This window comes from Lagenorhynchus albirostris, chromosome 9 (assembly GCF_949774975.1).
Source record: "Lagenorhynchus albirostris chromosome 9, mLagAlb1.1, whole genome shotgun sequence".
Classification (NCBI taxonomy): Eukaryota; Metazoa; Chordata; class Mammalia; order Artiodactyla; family Delphinidae; genus Lagenorhynchus; species Lagenorhynchus albirostris.
Genome location: NC_083103.1, coordinates 2,343,715 through 2,361,665, shown reverse-complemented (window position 1 = coordinate 2,361,665; position 17,951 = coordinate 2,343,715). Strand labels below are relative to the sequence as shown.

At 51.6% G+C, this 17,951-nt stretch overlaps 1 protein-coding gene across 1 annotated transcript; it reads left to right on the top strand.

The window, feature by feature from the left end:
* The first annotated feature begins 1,415 nt into the window (after nt 1-1,415).
* Nucleotides 1,416-13,122, top strand: LOC132526585 (tumor necrosis factor receptor superfamily member 26-like). Its single transcript, XM_060160928.1, has 8 exons — nt 1,416-1,552; nt 2,477-2,605; nt 4,102-4,216; nt 5,707-5,786; nt 10,370-10,477; nt 10,988-11,013; nt 11,808-12,107; nt 12,841-13,122. The coding sequence occupies exons 1-8, from the start codon at nt 1,471-1,473 to the stop codon at nt 12,874-12,876; spliced, it is 876 nt and encodes a 291-aa protein (XP_060016911.1). The 5' UTR covers nt 1,416-1,470; the 3' UTR covers nt 12,877-13,122.
* Nucleotides 13,123-17,951: the final 4,829 nt, after the last annotated feature.

Sequence of the window (17,951 nt, the reverse complement as noted above, 5' to 3'; positions counted from 1 at the left end):
GGGGCATCTGGGGCCGAGGGCGCAGGAGGGGCGGGTGAGGGGGGACCGGCGGTCGGCAGCGTGCTCGCCCAGGAGGGGCTGGGGAGGGGGGCGCGGCAAGCGAGGCGCTCCGTCCTTTCCTTTGCAGCGGGGTCTGTGCATACACCCTGCCCTCCCCCGCCCCCTCGGAAGCGACTGGGCAACAAGTTAAACTTGGGGGGAAGGCCGGGAATGGCCGTCCCGGGGGCACCGAAGCCCGAAGCCCATCGGTGGCCCCGGCGCGGCGACGGCCTGGGCTGAAGACCTCGGCATCTGAGGCGGGAGGCGCGGGGTCCAGGGACGGGCAGGGCCGAAACGCGAGTCTAGGACCACCGGTCCTAGGCGTCTCCTCCGCGTGGCCGACCTACGAGAATCCGGAGAAGCGGAAAGTACCGCTTCCAGCTGGGAGGCGCGGCAACTGGGAGGCGCCGCAACTGGGAGGCGGAGCCCGTGGGTGGGGCAAGGGGAAGGCCGTCCGCTCCGATTGGGTACTTTGGTCAGAAGATCCCCTCCGATTGGCTGTGAAGTCAGAAACTCCTCAGTGAATGGGGCCCGGGGGGTCGACGGGTAGCCAGGCTTGGAAGTGTGACCGCAGTTGTCAGCTCGTCCGGAGAGGCGTCGCGATGGAGCCCCGGGCGCGCGCTGTCCTGGCGGTGCTGCTGCTGCTCGCGGCGCAGGTGGGACGGCGGCGGAGGGGCTCGGGGGAGGGAGGACTCTGAGAACGGGAAGGGGGCTGTGGCCTGGGCGCGCGTCCGGAGCGAGGATGACGCGGGCGGCGGGACATCCCGCACCCGGGTTCCCATCCGGAGCAGGTCTCAACGGGAAGTTTCCTGCACCCAAAGGCCCAGGCGGGGCCGAGCCCGCTGCACATCCTTGGTGACTGAGCGCGGGGAGCCCCAGTGGAAGGGGGGGGCATGCGAGGGACGGGACTGCGGAGGGCCGGGGCTGCGGGGGGCTGAGTGTGTGTGTGTGTGTGTGTGTGTGTGTGTGTGTGTACATTCAAATATATAATACAAAGATGTACACATACACACTCAGATCCCCGTTCCCAACCCATAGACAATATCCTTTCTTAACACAGTCTATATGCAAAAGGTGAAGCAATTAACTATAGACTAGAAAAAATCAAATACTAAATTCCAAAGGTTTACTACCACAAAGGGTCTAGTTCTGGCCATGCAAATAAAATAGGCTCCTACCATCTAAGTAGTCAACAAATCCACATGCATTTGGGAACTGAAGAACATATTCCCCCCAAATAATACTGCTCTGTATCGCGAGTGGAACAGCACGGAGATGCTCCCCCGAGGAAGCCCACTTCCACGAGGGAGGCAGTGCTCCAGGTTGGGGGGTGACTGCCACTCCTTGCTCAGGGGTTTCGGTGTCTGCTTCCATCAGGAGCAGAGGCATCTTTTGATAATGTCAATATCCTCTTTCTGATTGAAGGTGACCATGGCAACCGGGGAGACCCGGTGTAACCCGGGCGAGTATGAGGTTACCAGCCTTCGCCGCTGCAGCAAACTCTGCCCGGCTGGTGAGTCTGGGACCACTTCCAGAGCCTTCCGGGGCAGACCCTGCCTGGGAGGAGGGAGGCCGCAGTCCCTTCGAGCAGAGCTGGGGGCTGCCTGTGGGGAGTACCTGGCTGTCTGTGGGTGGGAGGGCCTCTCCTGGGCAGCTGCCCAGTGCCCCACCTCTGCACCCACCTTGGGGGCTCTCGTGTGAACAGAGTGGTGTGTGCTTGTTTTGAGATGGGTGAGGTGAGTTCAGCAGGGCTTGGAGGACAGAAGTGAGGACCCATGCCCAGGCTGGACACGCCCACCTTCCCACCCGCACCCCATCCACACTCAGACAGGTGTGCCCACGTGATCAATGAAAGTCCCTTCATGGCCTCCTCTTCTAAGGGTCCAGCCACACACCTGTACCATCACCATGGGCATCGTCTACTCACACACACCTGCACACGTGCCTCATTTTATCCGGGAAAGTGTGCCTTCCGGGGCTCCTGGTTCAGAGACCAAACACCCAAAACCTGGACACTCAGCCCCGTATCCTCCCCACACACACACGTGCACACCCACCAGTACACACACTACATACATCTATACACACACATCCATGCATTCACACGCACACCTACATGAACCACATGTAGGAAAGAAAGGGACACAGTTGGTCCAACATGAAATCTTGTGACCTCTGCCCAGCACCCACATACTGCATGTCATCAGTAAAAGCCAAGGGGCAATTCAGGTCCCCGGTTTCTGGGACACCTGTGGCCTCGGATCAGTCCAGAATGTTCCAAGGGGACGGGAGGAGAGGGGTGGGTACTGTGCAGGGCGTCTGGCCTCCAGGTGCCTTGGGACCTCCTCATGCAGAGGCCTCAGAGACCAGGCGGGGTCTGCGGCAGAGCAGGACAGCCCTGGACACCCACCTCCCCTCCGTGTACCACCTGCCACAGGCTACTACGTCAGCAAATACATAGACCAGGACCACAGCGTTGGAGAATGCAGGAAGTGCGAGTCTGGAACCTTCCGGGCCCACCCCAGTGAGGAGAGCAGCTGCGTGCCGTGCTCCCAGTGCCGGGAGGGTGAGTGGGCTGCCGTCCAGGCAACGTGCCCCTGTCGACTGGCCCTGTGGGAACCTCCCCAAAGGAAATTATCACAGAGGAACACGGGGATGGGGCTGCTAGAGCAGACATCACAAAGTGCTTGTTTTTTTTTTTGGTTTTGTTTTTTGCGATACGCGGGCCTCTCACTGTTGTGGCCTCTCCCGTCACGGAGCACAGGCTCCGGACGCGCAGGCTCAGTGGCCATGGCTCATGGGCCCAGCCGCTCTGCGGCATGTGGGATCTTCCCGGACCGGGGCACGAACCCGCGTCCCCTGCATCGGCAGACGGACTCTCAACCACTGCACCACCAGGGAAGCCCCAAAGTGCTTGTTTTTATCATGATGCTGTATGTATTGGCTAAAGAATCAACCTACAGGTCATTAGGATTTCAGAGTTGCTGTGTATAAGGATGATATACAGAAGTTCTTCCAAATCTCTGTATATCAGTGACATTGTTTTTTAAAATGTAATTGTAAAATGCCACTTCCATTAGCAAAAAAACCCCAAACAAACAAGATTCTGTGGAATAAATCTAGCAAAGCATGTATAAATGTGTAAGTGAACAAACAACATTTAAGGAAATCTAAATACGGAGAGGAGTACCACAAGGTAGTAAGCAGGAAGGCTCAACGTTTTGTTGGGGGGTCTTTTGGGCCGCACGGTGTAACTTGCAGCATCTTAGTTCCTGACCAGGAACCGAACCTGGGCCACAGCAGTGACAGCGCTGCGTCCTAACCACTGGACAGATAGGGAACTCCCTCAGTGTTTTAAAAGTATCAGTTTTCCCAGGAATGGTTCTTAGGTTTAGTGCATTCCCAATGAAAATCCCAACAGAATGTATCAACTTATCATGCCATACACCTTAAGTAGATACAATTTTTATTTTTAAAAAGTAAACTATCCCAATAGGAGATTTCATAAAACTGGCTATGCTGACAGTTGCCAAAACAACTTCCTTCTTTCCTAAAGGAGGAAAACAAGATAGCACACTGGCTCCCCCAAGTACTAGGACTCTGTGCAGAGAGACAGTTCAGCAGTGTGATATTCACGTGGGGGTGGACAGTGGGCCCCGTGGAAATAGCCCCGTAGATGTGAAATGTGGGGTGTGGCCCCATGAGCGAGCCCGTCACAGGCGAAAGGCGGAATCCCCCAGTGATGCTGGGAGAGACCGTTCAGTGTCCACACTGAGTAGTGCTCTTCTGATCTTTGTGGGGCAAACGAGATGGACAGAATGATTTGGGGTGTTTCTGAGCAGTTGGCCCTGTGCCCCAGCCCAGATTGCAGGGGCACCCACGGGCCCCTCCACAGACACTCCGGATGCAGGGGATGAGGTCTGGCTGGTCCCTGTCTCCATCCCTGCTGGGGAAGGAGGGGGGTGACGATTCTGAGGCTTTGACTACGAACCTGGACGTGGCCGGCGTGGGCAGGACAGAGTCCAGGCCCCTGTGACTGACCCTCGGCCTTACCTCCAGCAGATCAGGAGGTGGTGACTGAATGCTTCCCAACTAGCGACCGGCTATGCCAGTGCAAGCAGGGCAACTTCTACTGCGACTCCATGGACTGCACAGAGAGCTGCTTCCGGTGCAAAAGGTGTTGGCCTGGGGTGTGTGAGCTGATCAAACAGGCCTGGGCGTGGGTTCCCTTCCTCCATTTACTGCCTGTTTGGCTTTGGGTCACTTATTCTTCCGTCCCCTTCCCGGAGCCTCCGTTTTCCCATGTGTAAAATGGGGCTAATGGTAGCACCTGCCCCACAGAGGTGTCCTGAAATTAAGTCAGACAAGTCACCTGGATGTTTCCACCTGGTGACGGACTGGAGTCAATGCTCCTTCCTTCCTTCCTTCCTTCCTTCAGGTGTGATCATGAGCCCCGCTGTGGCCTGCAGGTCTTATGGCAGGCCTGGCGCCCCCAGCCATGGTGGAGACCATCCCAACACCTATACAGTGACAAGCCCATGAGGGACAGAGGGGATGCTAGAGACAGCTCTCTAGAGCAGATGCCCCGTGAGGGAGGGAAGGAGGAAGCTCCAGGCAAAGGAAACCACAGGCAGAGAGGACGGCAGTACCACGCCCTGAGGCAGGGTGGGATGCCCACTGTCATGGTAAGAGTCTCCTGGGGCTGCTGTAACAAAGCACAAGTGGGTGGCTTTTAATCAACAGCAGAAATGTATTCTTTCACGGTTCTGGAGACCGGAAGTCCGAAATCAAGGTGTCAGCAGCCGTGCTCCCTCCGAAGACTCCCAGGGAGGAATTTCCCTCGCTCCCTCAGCTTTCCGTGTTGCCGGCAGTCCTTGGCGCTCCTTGGCTTGTAGACACATCACTTCAATCTCTGCTTCCACCTCCAGGTGGTCTTCTCCCTGTGTGCTTTTGTGTATCTGCATCTTCACGTGGCCTTCTCTCTGCCTGCATACAATTTCCTTCTTCTAAGGACGCCGGTCATTGATTCAGGTTCACCCTGATCCAGTATGACCTCATCTTAACACGATGACATCTGCAGAGACCGCATTTCCAAATAAGGTCCCATTCTGTGGTTTCGAGTGGGCACAGATTTTGGGGGTGCTTTGGGGAAGACACTTACAGCGGTAAAGCCACTTGTAAAATCGTTCACGTTTGTAGACTACTAAATACAACTCAGACCATGTTGAACTGTTGGCTTGGGAACCGGACAAGTCCAGAGTAAGGACTGCCCTCGGGTCTGGTCTGATCAGGGCTCTGGCTTCTCTGGACTTGCTTGCCTGTCCCCTTCTCCATGAGCTTCATCTTTAGGCTGAGTTCCCTCTTGGTAGAGATATGGCTACAGCAGGTCCAGTCCTCATAGCCACGCACATCTCTATCCGGGAACAGAGGCAGAGGGAGGCCCCTCCCCTATATATCAGAGAATCCTCAAGCTTTATTCTCATTGAGCCAATTTGGGCCAGGTAGCCCAGGAAATGCCAGACACTGATGGCCTGAAGCCTGGTGGGGCAGCACAGGACCCGGGGCTGGTCCCTCGAACCCCTGACGGGTGGGTTTTAAGAAGGATGCTTTGGGCTGGGCCTGGGCGGGGAGAAGTAATGCTCAGGGTTTCTTTATTCTTCCTCTCAGGTGTGAAGACAGCACCATCCTTCAACCCTGCAACGCCACAAGGGATACAGTTTGTGCCGTAAAAATTCATCCAGAGGCTGGTAAGGTCTGATTGTGTCTCTTAAATCCATAAAAGTAAAAAGTTGAGGCTCTGTGGGCCCTAAGGTCCCTGTTGTCACAATTTAACTCTGCTGATGTTGCTTGGCTGTGTGTGAATAAAACTTTATTTATAGCAGTGGACAGGACTTGGCCCATGGGTCACCGTTCATACACTCCTGTCTTGAGTAAGCAAATAGAATCCTTGGGGACAAGCGGTGGCTCTGCCATCCTTGTCCCCATGTTGGGGCCGTGTCGGCTCAGGCACTATTTTTTTTTTTTTTTTTTTTTTTTGCGGTACGCGGGCCTCTCACTGTTGTGGCCTCTCCTGTTGCGGAGCACAGGCTCCGGACGCGCAGGCTCAGCGGCCATGGCTCACGGGCCCAGCCGCTCTGCGGCACGTGGGATCCTCCCGGACCGGGGCACGAACCCGCGTCCCCTGCATCGGCAGGCAGACTCTCAACCACTGCACCACCAGGGAAGCCCCATTCTTTTTTTTATTATTGAAGTATAGTTGATTTACAATATTGTGTTAGTTTCTGGTGTACAGCAGTGATTCAGTTTTATATATATATATACATACACATATTCCTTTTCAGATTCTTTTCCATTATCGTTTATCCCAGGATACTGAATATAGTTCCCTGTGCTATACGGTAGGACCTTGTTGTTGGTCTATTTTATATATAGTAGTGTGTATCTGTTAATCCCAAACTCCTAATTTATCCCCCCCTCATCCCCCCTTACCCTTTGGTAATCATAAGTTTGTTTTCTACGTCTGTGAGTCTGCCTCTGTTTACTAAACATGTTCATTTGTGTCATATTTTTAGATTCCACACATAAGAGATTTCATGCGGTATTTGTCATTCTCTGCCTGACTGACTTCACTTCATGTGATCATCTCTAGGTCCATCCAGGTCCCTGAAGATGTCTTGCCCATTTTTATACTCGGTTGTCTGGGGTTTTCATTTTCTTATTTTTGATGATTATTTATAAACATTGGTAATTATTTATAAGCGTGGGATACAAGCCCTTTGTATCGGATATCTGCACCCACCTCTGCCCCCGAGGGTGCCTTTTTACTCGCTTTATGGGGTCTCTTGTGGACAGAGGTCCTTCATTTTAATGAGGTCAAGTTTGTGGCTGTTTTCCACTATGTTTGGTACTCTTCCTCTCCCGGGTGAGAAATCTTTGCTCACCCGGAGAAAGTATTCTGCTCTGTGATCTGCCAGCAGCTTCGTGGTCTTACCTTTCTCTTTTTCACTCTACACGAACCTGGAATTGGTGTTTTGCGAGGTGTGAGGTAGGGGTCTAGGTTCAGTGTATGTTTTCCCACTGCACATATCGACTACCCCGTTTTGTGTTTTGAAGACGATCCCTTCCCCGCCCTCAATGTTACTTGGTCATAACTGAGCGCCGTGTCCATCTGGGCTTCCTGTTTGTCTGTTCTGGGGCCAGTGCCACTTTCCTGCCAGCCTTGCCATTGGAGCTGAAGTCCCTCTTGCCTCCTTCCACAGGGTCGTCAGGCCACCCTTGGACTCAGCACATCCACTGAGACTTAAAAATCAGCTTGTCAGTTTCCTTCTGTTTTAAATAACATGCAAGGACCTTTTTTCTTTAAATTTTTACTGGAGTACAGTTGGTTTACAATGTGTTAGTTTCAGGTGTACAGCAGAGTGAATCAGTTATACGTACACATATATCCACTCTTTTTTCCCATATAGGGCATTACAGGGTATTGAGTAGAGTTCCCTGTGCTATATAGTAGGTCCTTATTAGTTATCTGTTTTATGTATAGTAGTGTGTATGTGTCAATCCCAATCTTCCAGTTTATCCCTCCCCCCCTTACCCCTGGTAACCATAAGTTTGATTTCTGCATCTGTAACTCTGTTTCTGTTTTGTACATAAGTTCATTTGTACCCTTTTTTTAGATTCCACATATGAGTGATATCATATGATATTTGTCTTTCTCTGTCTGACTTACTTCACTCAGTATGACAATCTCTAAATCCATCCATGTTGCTGCAAGTGGCATTATTTCGTTCTCTTTTATGGCTGAGTAATGTTCCATTGTATATATACCACATCTTCATTATCCATTCATCTGCTGATGGACATTTAGGTTGCTTCCATGCCCTGGCTATTGTAACTAGTGCTGCAGCGAACACTGGGGTGCATGTATCTTTTTGAATTATGGTTTTCTTCAGATATATGCCCAGGAATGAGTTTGCTGGATCGTATGGTAGTTCTATTTTTAGTTTTTTAAGGAACCTCCATACTGTTCTCCAATATGGCTGTACCAGTTTACATTCCCACCAACAGTGTAGGAGGGTTCCCTCTTCTCCACACCCTCTCCAGCACTTGTTGTTTGTAGATTTTCTGATGATGCCCATTCTAACTGGTGTGAGGTGATACCCCACTGTAGTTCTGATTTGCATTACTCTAATAATTAGTGATGTTGAGCATCTTTTCATATGCTTTTTAGCCACCTGTATGCCTTCTTTGGAGAAATGTCTGTTTAGATCTTCCACCCATTTTTCGACTGGGCTGTTTGTTTTTTTAATATTGAGCTGCATGGGCTGTTTATATATTTTGGAGATTAATCCTTTGTCTGATGATTCATTTACAAATATTTTCTCCCATTCTGAGGGTTGTCTTCTTGTTATGTTTATGGTTTCCTTTGCTGGGCAAAAGCTTTTCAGTTTAAGTAGGTCCCATTTGTTTATTTTTGTTTTTATTTTCATTACTGTAGGAGGTGGCTCAAAAAAGATCTTACGTCAAGGAGTGTTCGGCCTCTGTTTTCCTCTAAGGGTTTTATAGTATCTGGCATTACATTTAGGTCTTTAATCCATTTTGAGTTTATTTTTGTGTATGGTGTTAGAGAGTTTTCTACTTTCATTCTTTTACGTGTAGCTGTCCAGTTTTCCCAGCACCCCTTATTGAAGAGGCTGTCTTTTCTCCATTGCATATTCTTGACTCCTCTGCCATAGATTAGGTGACCATGGGTGCGTGGGTTTTTCTCTGCACTTTCAATCCTGTTCCATTGATCTATAATTCTGTTTTTGTGCCAGTACCATACTGTCTTGATTACTGTAGCTTTGTGGTATAGTCTGAAGTCAGGGAGCCTGATTCCTCCACCTCCGTTTTTCTTTCTCAAGGTTGCTTTGGCTCTTTGGGGTCTTTTGTGTTTCCATACAAATTGTGAAATTTTTTGTTCTAGTTCTGTGAAAAATGCCATTGGTAATTTGATAGGGATTGCACTGAATCTGTAGATTGCTTTGGGTAGTATAATCATTTTCACAATATTGATTCTTCCAATCCAAGAACATGTTGTATCTGTCCATCTGTTTGTGTCGTCTTTGATTTCTTTCATCAGCATCTTATAGTTTTCTGAATACAGGTCTTTTGCCTCCTTATCCCTAGGTACTTTATTCTTTTAGATGTGATGGTAAATGGGATTGTTTCCTTGATTTCTCTTTCTGATCTTTCATTGTTGGTGTATAGGAATGCAAGAAATTTCGGTATATTTATTTTGTATCCTGCAACTTTACCAAATTCATTGATGAGCTCTAGTAGTTTTCTGATGGCATCTTTAAGGTTTTCTATGTATAGTATCATGTCACCTGCAAACAGTGACAGTTTTATTTCTTCTTTTCCAATTTTTATTTCCTTTTCTTCTCTGATTGCCGTGGTGAGGACTTCCAAGACTCTGTTGAATAATAGTGGCGAGAGTGGGCATCCTTGTCGCCTTCCTGATCTTAGAGGAAGTGCTTTCAGCTTTTCAGCGTTGAGTATGATGTTTGCTGTGGGTTTCTCATATATGGCCTTTATTATGTTGAGGTAGGTTCCCTCTATAACCCGCAAACACTTTTAAAGGCTATTATAACACCAAAACAGAAGGCAGAATGAGGAAGGGCCTGATCAGAGAGTAAAGAAGAGCCTTTAAGCAGAACAGTGGCACCACGGGAAAGACTCGCTCCTTCCTCCTCTGTCCTTGGTGACAGATGGCATCAGGGTGGCTGAGCGTCCACGGCTCTGATGGCCCGCCCCGCCCCCCGTGTCTGTGTGTCCACGGCTCCTGTCGGCGCTGGGAGCTCAGCAGGGTGAGACGGAGACACCCCAGTGGTCACGCCAGAGGTCTCCCCAGGGTGGACCCTGCCCTGTCCCTTGGGCCAGCGTGGCCCGGCCCTACTGCCATGAGGACTGGCCATCCCCTCCGTCCTCCCAGCCTCCTCCAGGCTCTGCCTGCTGCTGACCCGGTAGTAGATCCTGCAGCTGCGATCACTCACACCTGAGCCCCATCCCGGGATGCCAGGGCCTCTTGCTGCTCTGCTGGCCGGTCAGACCTCCTGCTGCTTCCAAGGATGTGAGCAACAGCCCAGGGCCTCTGAGCCCAGGTCCTGTCTGAGCAGGAAGGAGGAGCCTGTCGTGCCTCCTGCCGGGGAGGTTCGTGGCGACAGTCGTCAAGAGAGCACTTCGGGGCCTGGAGAATGGCGGTGCTGCCACCACGCCCAAGAGCTGCACGTCACTTGGATGGGGTAAGCGTGCCTGACACTGCGACAGCATTCTCTGTTTCGCCTCCTTGCAGGGAACCAAACGCTGGTGTGGATCCTCCTTGCTGTGATTGTGGTGATTGTGGTGATTGTGGTCCTTTCCATCGCCATGGCCATCATCACTCGCCACTATAGAAGAAGAGGTAAAGCAGAGTCATGTTGATCCTTGAGGAAACCAGGTCAGCAAGGGCACCAGGAGCTCAGAAGTGGGGGCCTGGGGTCAGTGGTTCCTGACGGGAGCCTGTCGTTTGAACACAGCTCTGCTCGCTTTCCATCTCGGGGGCCCTGCATGTGTCTGGGCTCGGAGCCGCCCGCGGCGTGCTCCCCGATGTGCAGGGCTTGAGACCAAAATTGCAGGGCAGCTGCTGGGGACAGGCGTCCAGGGCACCGGGGGCCGGGAAGCCAGGAGAGACGGGTGCAGCTCCAGCCAGGGGGTCTTGGAGGAGGCGGTCCCTGGGTGCTGGGGAAGCTTACCAAGTAAGTGCCCCTCCTGTGTTTTCCCAGCTGCGTGGTTTTTCCAGTCGGTTGTGGTTTTGGGAAACATAAGTCCACTTTCTTGACTGTGAATTCGAGGCATTTCCTCTCCTCACAGAAGTCGCTGTAATAGTTAATATCAATTGTTTTCTGTTCTCTCTCTTCTTTTTGATTTGCAGAAAATCCAAAGGAGCCAGGCAGCCCTGTAAGTATCACCCTGGGATTTGTCCAGTGAAGCCCCAGGAGGTGGGGGGGTGGGGGACAGCCCCAGGCCTTCCCCGCTGCGTCCACATTTAGCCTGTGCAGTGGTGTCTGCGCCCACCTTAGCAGAGCCCTGGGACATCTGTGCTGGAAGATTTAAATTCTGCTGAGGCACAGGGGACAAAAGGCTTTCTTTGGTATCCCAGGGCTGCTGAGACAGATCCCCATAGACGGGGGGCTTCAAACATTACGAGCTTACTGTCCCACAGTTCTGGAGGCCAGAGATCCGAAATCAAGGGGTTGGCGGGTTTGGTCCCCTCGGGGCTCTAGGGGCAGGTGCTTCCTCGCTTCCCCTGGTTGGGGCTGGACGTGCTTGGCGCTCCTTGGCTTTTGGGCGCGTCACTCCGATTTCTGCTGTCTTCACACAGCCTCTCCCCGTGTGTCTCTGAATCTCTCTCCTTTTAAGGGCACTAGTCATAGGATACCGGTCCCACCCTTATCCAGTATGACCTCGGCTGAAGAGACCCTATTTCTAAATAGGTCCCATCCACAAGTACTGTGGATTAGGATGTGGGTCTCTCCTTGGGTGCCCACCATTCAACCCACCACAGGCTTCTCTTGGGATCCCCCGAGGAGTCGGTGGCAGAGCAGGGACCTGACCCCGTGCAGTGTTCCTCTCGAAAATTGCACAGGCCTTGCTTACCTATCAGACAGTTGGCATTTCTTTCCCTGAAAGTGGCTTGGGAAGGGCCTGTCCTGCAGGCTCCTGTCAGCAGAAGAAATGACTTTGTTCTTTAGTCGCCTAGAAGCAGCCAGCCCAAGGAGATGCAGATGCCCATGGACCTTGAGAGGGGCCAACCAGCTCCTGGTGTGGAGACCAGGCCGATGTTGGAGGTAGAGGACTCAGCCCTGGAGCCCGAGGCCAGGACTCACCCAGGACCCTCCAAGGACGCTGGGGAAATCCTTGGGCTACAGGAGCTGGGGGCCAAAGGAAGTCCAGCAGCCCCAGAGCAGACACTACAACAGACTCAAGCTCCCGAGGCCCCCAGGCCCCCAGGCCAAGCAGAGGTGTCCCCTCCCCTCCACAGCCTGGAGCAGGTAAGTGGACCGTTGGGAGGGTCTGATGACCAAGCCCCTGCTCGCTGAGTGCTGAGTGCAGGGCTGTGTGTGGCGCTCTTGCAGAGTTCTTGTCTGAGTTTCCTGAGGCTGATATAACGAAGTCTCACAGCCCAGGGGTAGGGAGGAGGGTGTTTAAACATCAGACTTTTATTGTCTCATGGTTCTGGAGGCTGGAAGTTGGAGATCAAGGTGTCGGCAGGGTCACTTCCCGCCGAGGGCTGTGAGGGAGAAGCTGGTCCAGGCCTCTCCCAGCTTCTGGTGGTTTCCGGCAATCTGAGGTCCCTTGGCTTGAAGGAGCATCCCCCCATCTCTGCCTTCATCTTCACGTGGCCGTCTCCCTGTGTGTGAGTCCCTCTCCAAATTTCCCCTTTTTATAAGGACCCCAGTCATATTGGATTAGAGGCCACCCTAGTGACCTCATCTTAACTTGATCGTGAGCAACAATGCTGCTTCCAAATACGGTCACAGTCACAGGTACTGGGAGGACTTCAGAACCCTTGCGGGGACACAGTTCAACCCATAACCTTCCCCCACCCTACCTGCTGTCTGCGGGTGTAGCAGGGAAGAGCCAATTCTGGCTCCACGTTGCATCTGCTTCTTTGACTTTAGCCTTCGCTTTTCATTGCTTTTGTTACTATAATCATCGATAACGGCCTGCCTTGGGGAACCCTGCCCCCCTGCCTGAATATTAAACTAAAGTGCCTCTGTTCAGCTCACAGGGAGACAATCTGACCCTGCCCACCTGTGAATGGCTGCAAGAAAGAAGAAATTCATGCATCCCCTCCTCAATTCCAGGAGATGATTTGCAAGACCGACGGCCCTCTTTACTTTACTTCCCCACCGCCTCTCCCTCTCTATTCTGCCTTTTTACTTTACTTCCCTGATTCTATAGAAGAAAATGGCACCCAGACTCCGATAAGGTGGTTATTTTGAGACATAAGTCTGCCATCTTCTCGGTCTGCCGGCTTTCCGAATAAAGTATTCCTTGTCTCAACACCTCATGTCTGACTTATTGGCCTGTGTGCGGTGAGCAGCACGAGCTTGGACTCGGTAACCAGGGGACCATGGCACCCGGGGGGGGCAGAGGCTCAGCGTGTGTCCTCGCTGGGCCCCAGGGCTGGGAAGCAGCAGGACCGACGAGGCACAGCCCGCTGGTGCTGGACCTGAAGCCTCCTGCGCTGTCAGCAGAGCTGGGCCAAGCACCCCCTGGGTGCCGGGCTTGGCATCTGGAGAACACGGGGCTGCAGGGGCAGGGTGTGGGATGGATCCCGAGATGGGTGGGATTGTCCCCGGTGGGCCGTGTCCAGCCGTGCACAGCAGGAAGCGACGGTTCCTATCCTCCGCTGGGGGGCTGCTGGGGGCTTTCCCGAGTGGGTGACACCTGAATGGGGTTTGACAAATGATCAAACACCCACTAAGTGGCCCTGCGGGGGAGGGCCAGGGTTGCTGAGTGATGAGCAACCCTAAGGCAGGGCAAGGTCAGGGGCTGAAGAAAGGGGAGACTGGGAGGAGTCTCCCAGTCTGGGCCACCCTCGCACAGACACGGGGCTTGAGAAGTCCAGAGACTGTAGGTTCCATGGGTCGTGTGCCATTATGCATCATTTCAGGGAGCCGGCCTGTGACTTTTGTCGGATTCTCCAGGGCTCCTGAGACGAATAAAATGCAGAAGTTGGGGCCCCTGCCGAGGGTCAGGTCAGGGTGACATGCTGGTCCCTGGGTGTCCCTCTGGGGCTGTGCTGTAACAGGGCAGCTGTTCTTACCCTTTTTACCAGCCATGGGACAAAGCGGTGAGTCCTTGCCGGCCGTGGTCAGAGGCAGAGCTGAGATTTGAACCACGTGGTCAGGCTCCTGGCCTCAGGCCCGGGCATCTCAAGGAACGCCTGGCCTCATCCAGGGAGAAGCCCGTGCTCGTGGCAGCTCCTTCAGACGGGTGGTCAGCTTTCATCTGTCTGGTGTCCCGTCCACGCTCGGATTTCCCTGAACTAGGAGGCTGTGTGGATAAGTCCCTAATATTTGTCCACAGTGCATGTCTGTAGACCTGTGTCCTCTCCATTGTCTTATCCAGAGAGCAGGTCACCGACAGGTGACATCGTTCAGCTGTTACCCGCACCCCCCGGGGGGGAAGGAGCAGGGCCTGGGTCTGGGAAGAGTCAGGAGCACATGCAGAGCATCAGGGACCCCCGCCCGCCCAAGCAGGGGCAGCCGTGACGGCACGGTGTCACCCGCACGCCCAGGCCGTGTCCTGGGGGAGCGTGACCCAGAGGACACGCTGGGCTGTGAGCTCTCTGCTACCCGTGGGGGGATGGAGTGGGGGTGACTCCCCACGGGCTGACTCAGGGGTCTTATCATGTTGATAGAGGCCCACCGGCCCCCACCCACAGCTCCCACAAGAAACCAGGTTCTGGTTCTATTTCCGTAGAATTCCTCTAAGAGGCCACACAGGTTTCTGCTCCTGGAACCATTTTATTCTCTTCTCTCTGCAGGAATATGAACAAAAGTAGTTTTTGAAGGACGTTTCCTGTGTTGGTAAGTAGTCTAAATTCTTCATTTTCTTTTTTTATTTGTTAACATTTTTTTTGGGTTTTTTGTTAACAAATTTTTCTCGTTTATTTGTTTAGGCTAAATCTTCCTTGTTGGGACTTCCCTGATAGTCCAGTGGCTCCCAATGCAGGGGGCCTGGGTTCGATCCCTTACTGGGGAAATAGATCCCACATGCCACAACTAAAGATCTCGCATGCTGCAACAGAGATCCCGTGTGCCGCAACTAAGACCTGGTGTGGCCAAATAAATAAATATATGTTTTTTTAAAGTCTTCCTTCTTTGACATGAATGCTAAGGCCTAACGTCTTTATTTTTGAGACGGGGGACCACCTGCCTACCCGAAGCTTAGGGAACTTTCCTGTGGACTTGAGATCCACTTTTTCACATTCACCAATGACTGTAGAGAAACAGATATTTGCCAGATATAAGTTTTGTGGGGTTCATAAAGAAGGATTGGATGTTGTTTTTATTTTATTATACATTCTTGTTTTTAAGAGAAAGTATGAGTGGGTGATGGGAATACTTATCTAACCCTAGATCAGTGGGTCCCCATGGCTGGGATGCTACGGGCTTAGGGGCAAAAAAGGCAAGATTTATCGAGCACATGCTGCCTGCCAGGTGCTTTTTATAATCTTATTCTAACAGCTCTGGGAGACTGACCCATTTTACAGATTTAAAACACGACAATCCGAAGCTCAGAGAGGCTACAAAACTTGCCCCAGCTCTCGAGGCCTAACCTGGTCCCCCCGCTGACGCCAGGAGGCCTACCCGTCCGGAGCACCTCACAGCCCATGGCTGCGTGGCATGTGAGAGGGGCAGGGCAGGGCGGACGTCAGCAGATGCTTTATCCACAGGGCTTCTGACTTGCCTGGGGTTCCTTCTCCCAGGTTCATTGGCACCAGTAATGAATGAGCAACAGACGTGTCAAGAGACACAGCAGGTCATGGCCAGACCTTGGCCTCCTGGCCCCTGGGCCTGATTCCTTCTGTGGGATCATCTGGGCTGGCGCAGGGCTTCCCAGGTCGTGGGCTCAGGGCAGGTGGAAGCACCTCTAGGGCCACACTCCTGGGAGCCGAGTTACAGAGGATGCTCCACGGGCCTCCCAGGAATGTAAACAAACTCTCCCTTTTTGCTTTTATTTTTTTCATCCATCAATAAGATCTATTGTGAATTCAGACATGAGGTTCCAGAAAGTAACTGGAAGATGTTATGGGGTTTACTGGACTTGAAGAAAATGATGAGATATGGGAACCCCAACATCCAGGAAATTTGGAAGAGCTCCTCAGGCGGAGGAATGGGCTAGGGAGGGACATTTCTGTATTTAACTCATGGCTGCCCTCCATAACACGGAGCTACAGATATGTTCGCAAATTATAAACAAATTGCTTGCAGAAGGTATCTTAGGTAGGCATGCAGAGAGCTCCCAATAAACTCTTTTCTGACACAGGGCTGTTACTTTACGCAGTGTCCTGGGTGGGTAGGGTCTGAGCTTCTTTTTTTTTCTTTGCGGTACGTGGGTCTCTCCCGTTGTGGAGTACAGGCTCCGGACGCGCAGGCCCAGCGGCCATGGCTCACGGGCCCAGCCGCTCCGCGGCATGTGGGATCTTCCCGGACCGGGGCACGAACCTGTGTCCCCTGCATCGGCAGGCGGACTCTCAGCCACTGCGCCACCAGGGAAGCCCAGATCTGAACTTCTTTTCCAGTTCTGATCCCACCAGAAACCTCATGAATCCCAGATGGAACTGCGGTCCTTATCCAAATGGATTCTGTATAAACTTCCAATGGGGACAACAGCTCTGCCCACAAGCAAAGGTGCTTCTCTGTCAGGGGCACTGCCTGTGGCCAGTGTGGCAGAGATGGGATCCCAGGGGACTGCTGATTGCACTGGATGGGCTCACGTTCCTCGGAGCATTTCCCTAGGCTCTGCGGCCAGGAGAGTTTGGTGGTTGTCCTTCTGCCCCCACCAACTCCTTGATCTCAGAGTCACCATGACGTCTGCATGACCTGGGACAGGGCGTGGCATTGAGCAGGTGCTCCATGAATAGGCACAAGGAAGTTGGTGACAGGCAACCCACAGGCCACTCTGAGTAGTCAGAGACGCTGGTCCATACCTGGCCCTGGGACCAGACTATCCCTATCAAAAATGGGCAGAAGGCTCTGCTCAGTATTCTGTGATAACCTCTATGGGAAAAGAATCTGAAAAAGAATGCTTATATGTATATGTATAACTGCATCACTTAGCTGTATACCTGAAACGAACACAGCGTTGTATATCAACTACACTCCAATATAAAAAATAAATTAAATTTTTTAAACTGGGCAGAAGAAACAACAAAACAAAGCAAAAAATGGGCAGAAGACCTAAACAGACATTTCTCCAAAGAATACAAACAGATGGCCAATAGGCACAGGGAAAGATGCTCAACATCACTAATTATCAGAGAAATACAAATCAGAACTACAACGACGTATCACCTCCCACCGGTCAGAATGGTCGTCATCAAGAAGTCTACAAATAACAAATGCTTGAGAGGGTGTAGATAAAAGGGAATCCTCTTACACTGTTGGTGAGAATGTAAATTGATGCAGCCACTATGGAGAATAGTATGGAGGTTCCTTAAGAAACTAAAAATAGAGTTACCATATGATCCAGCAATCCCACTCCTGGGCATACATCTGGAGAAAACTCTAATTCCAAAAGATACATGCACCCCAATGTTCACAGCAGCACTATTCACAATAGCCAAGACATGGAAGCAACCTAAGTGTCCATCGACAGAGGAACGAACAAAGAAGATGTGGTATACATACAATGGAATATTAACTCAGCCATAAAAAAGAATGCCATTTGCAGCTACGTGGATGGACCTAGAGATTGTCATACTGAGTGAAGTAAGACAGAGAAAGAGAAATATCATATGATATCGCTCATATGTGCTATCTAAAATATAATAGAAATGAACTTATTTACAAGACGGAAACAGACCCACAGACACAGAGAACAAACTTGTGGTTGGCAAAGGGGAAAGAGGGGAGGGATCAATTAGGAGTATGGGATTAACAGATACACACCACTATATATAAAATAGATAAACAAGGGCCTACTCTATAGCACAGGGAGCTATATTCAGTATCCTGTAATAACCTATAATGGAAAAGAATCTGAAAAAGAATATATATATGTATGTATAATTGAATCACTTTTCTGTACACCTGAAACTAACACAAAGTTGTAAATCGACTATACTTCAATTAAAAGAAAAACAAAAAAAAACCCCTAAG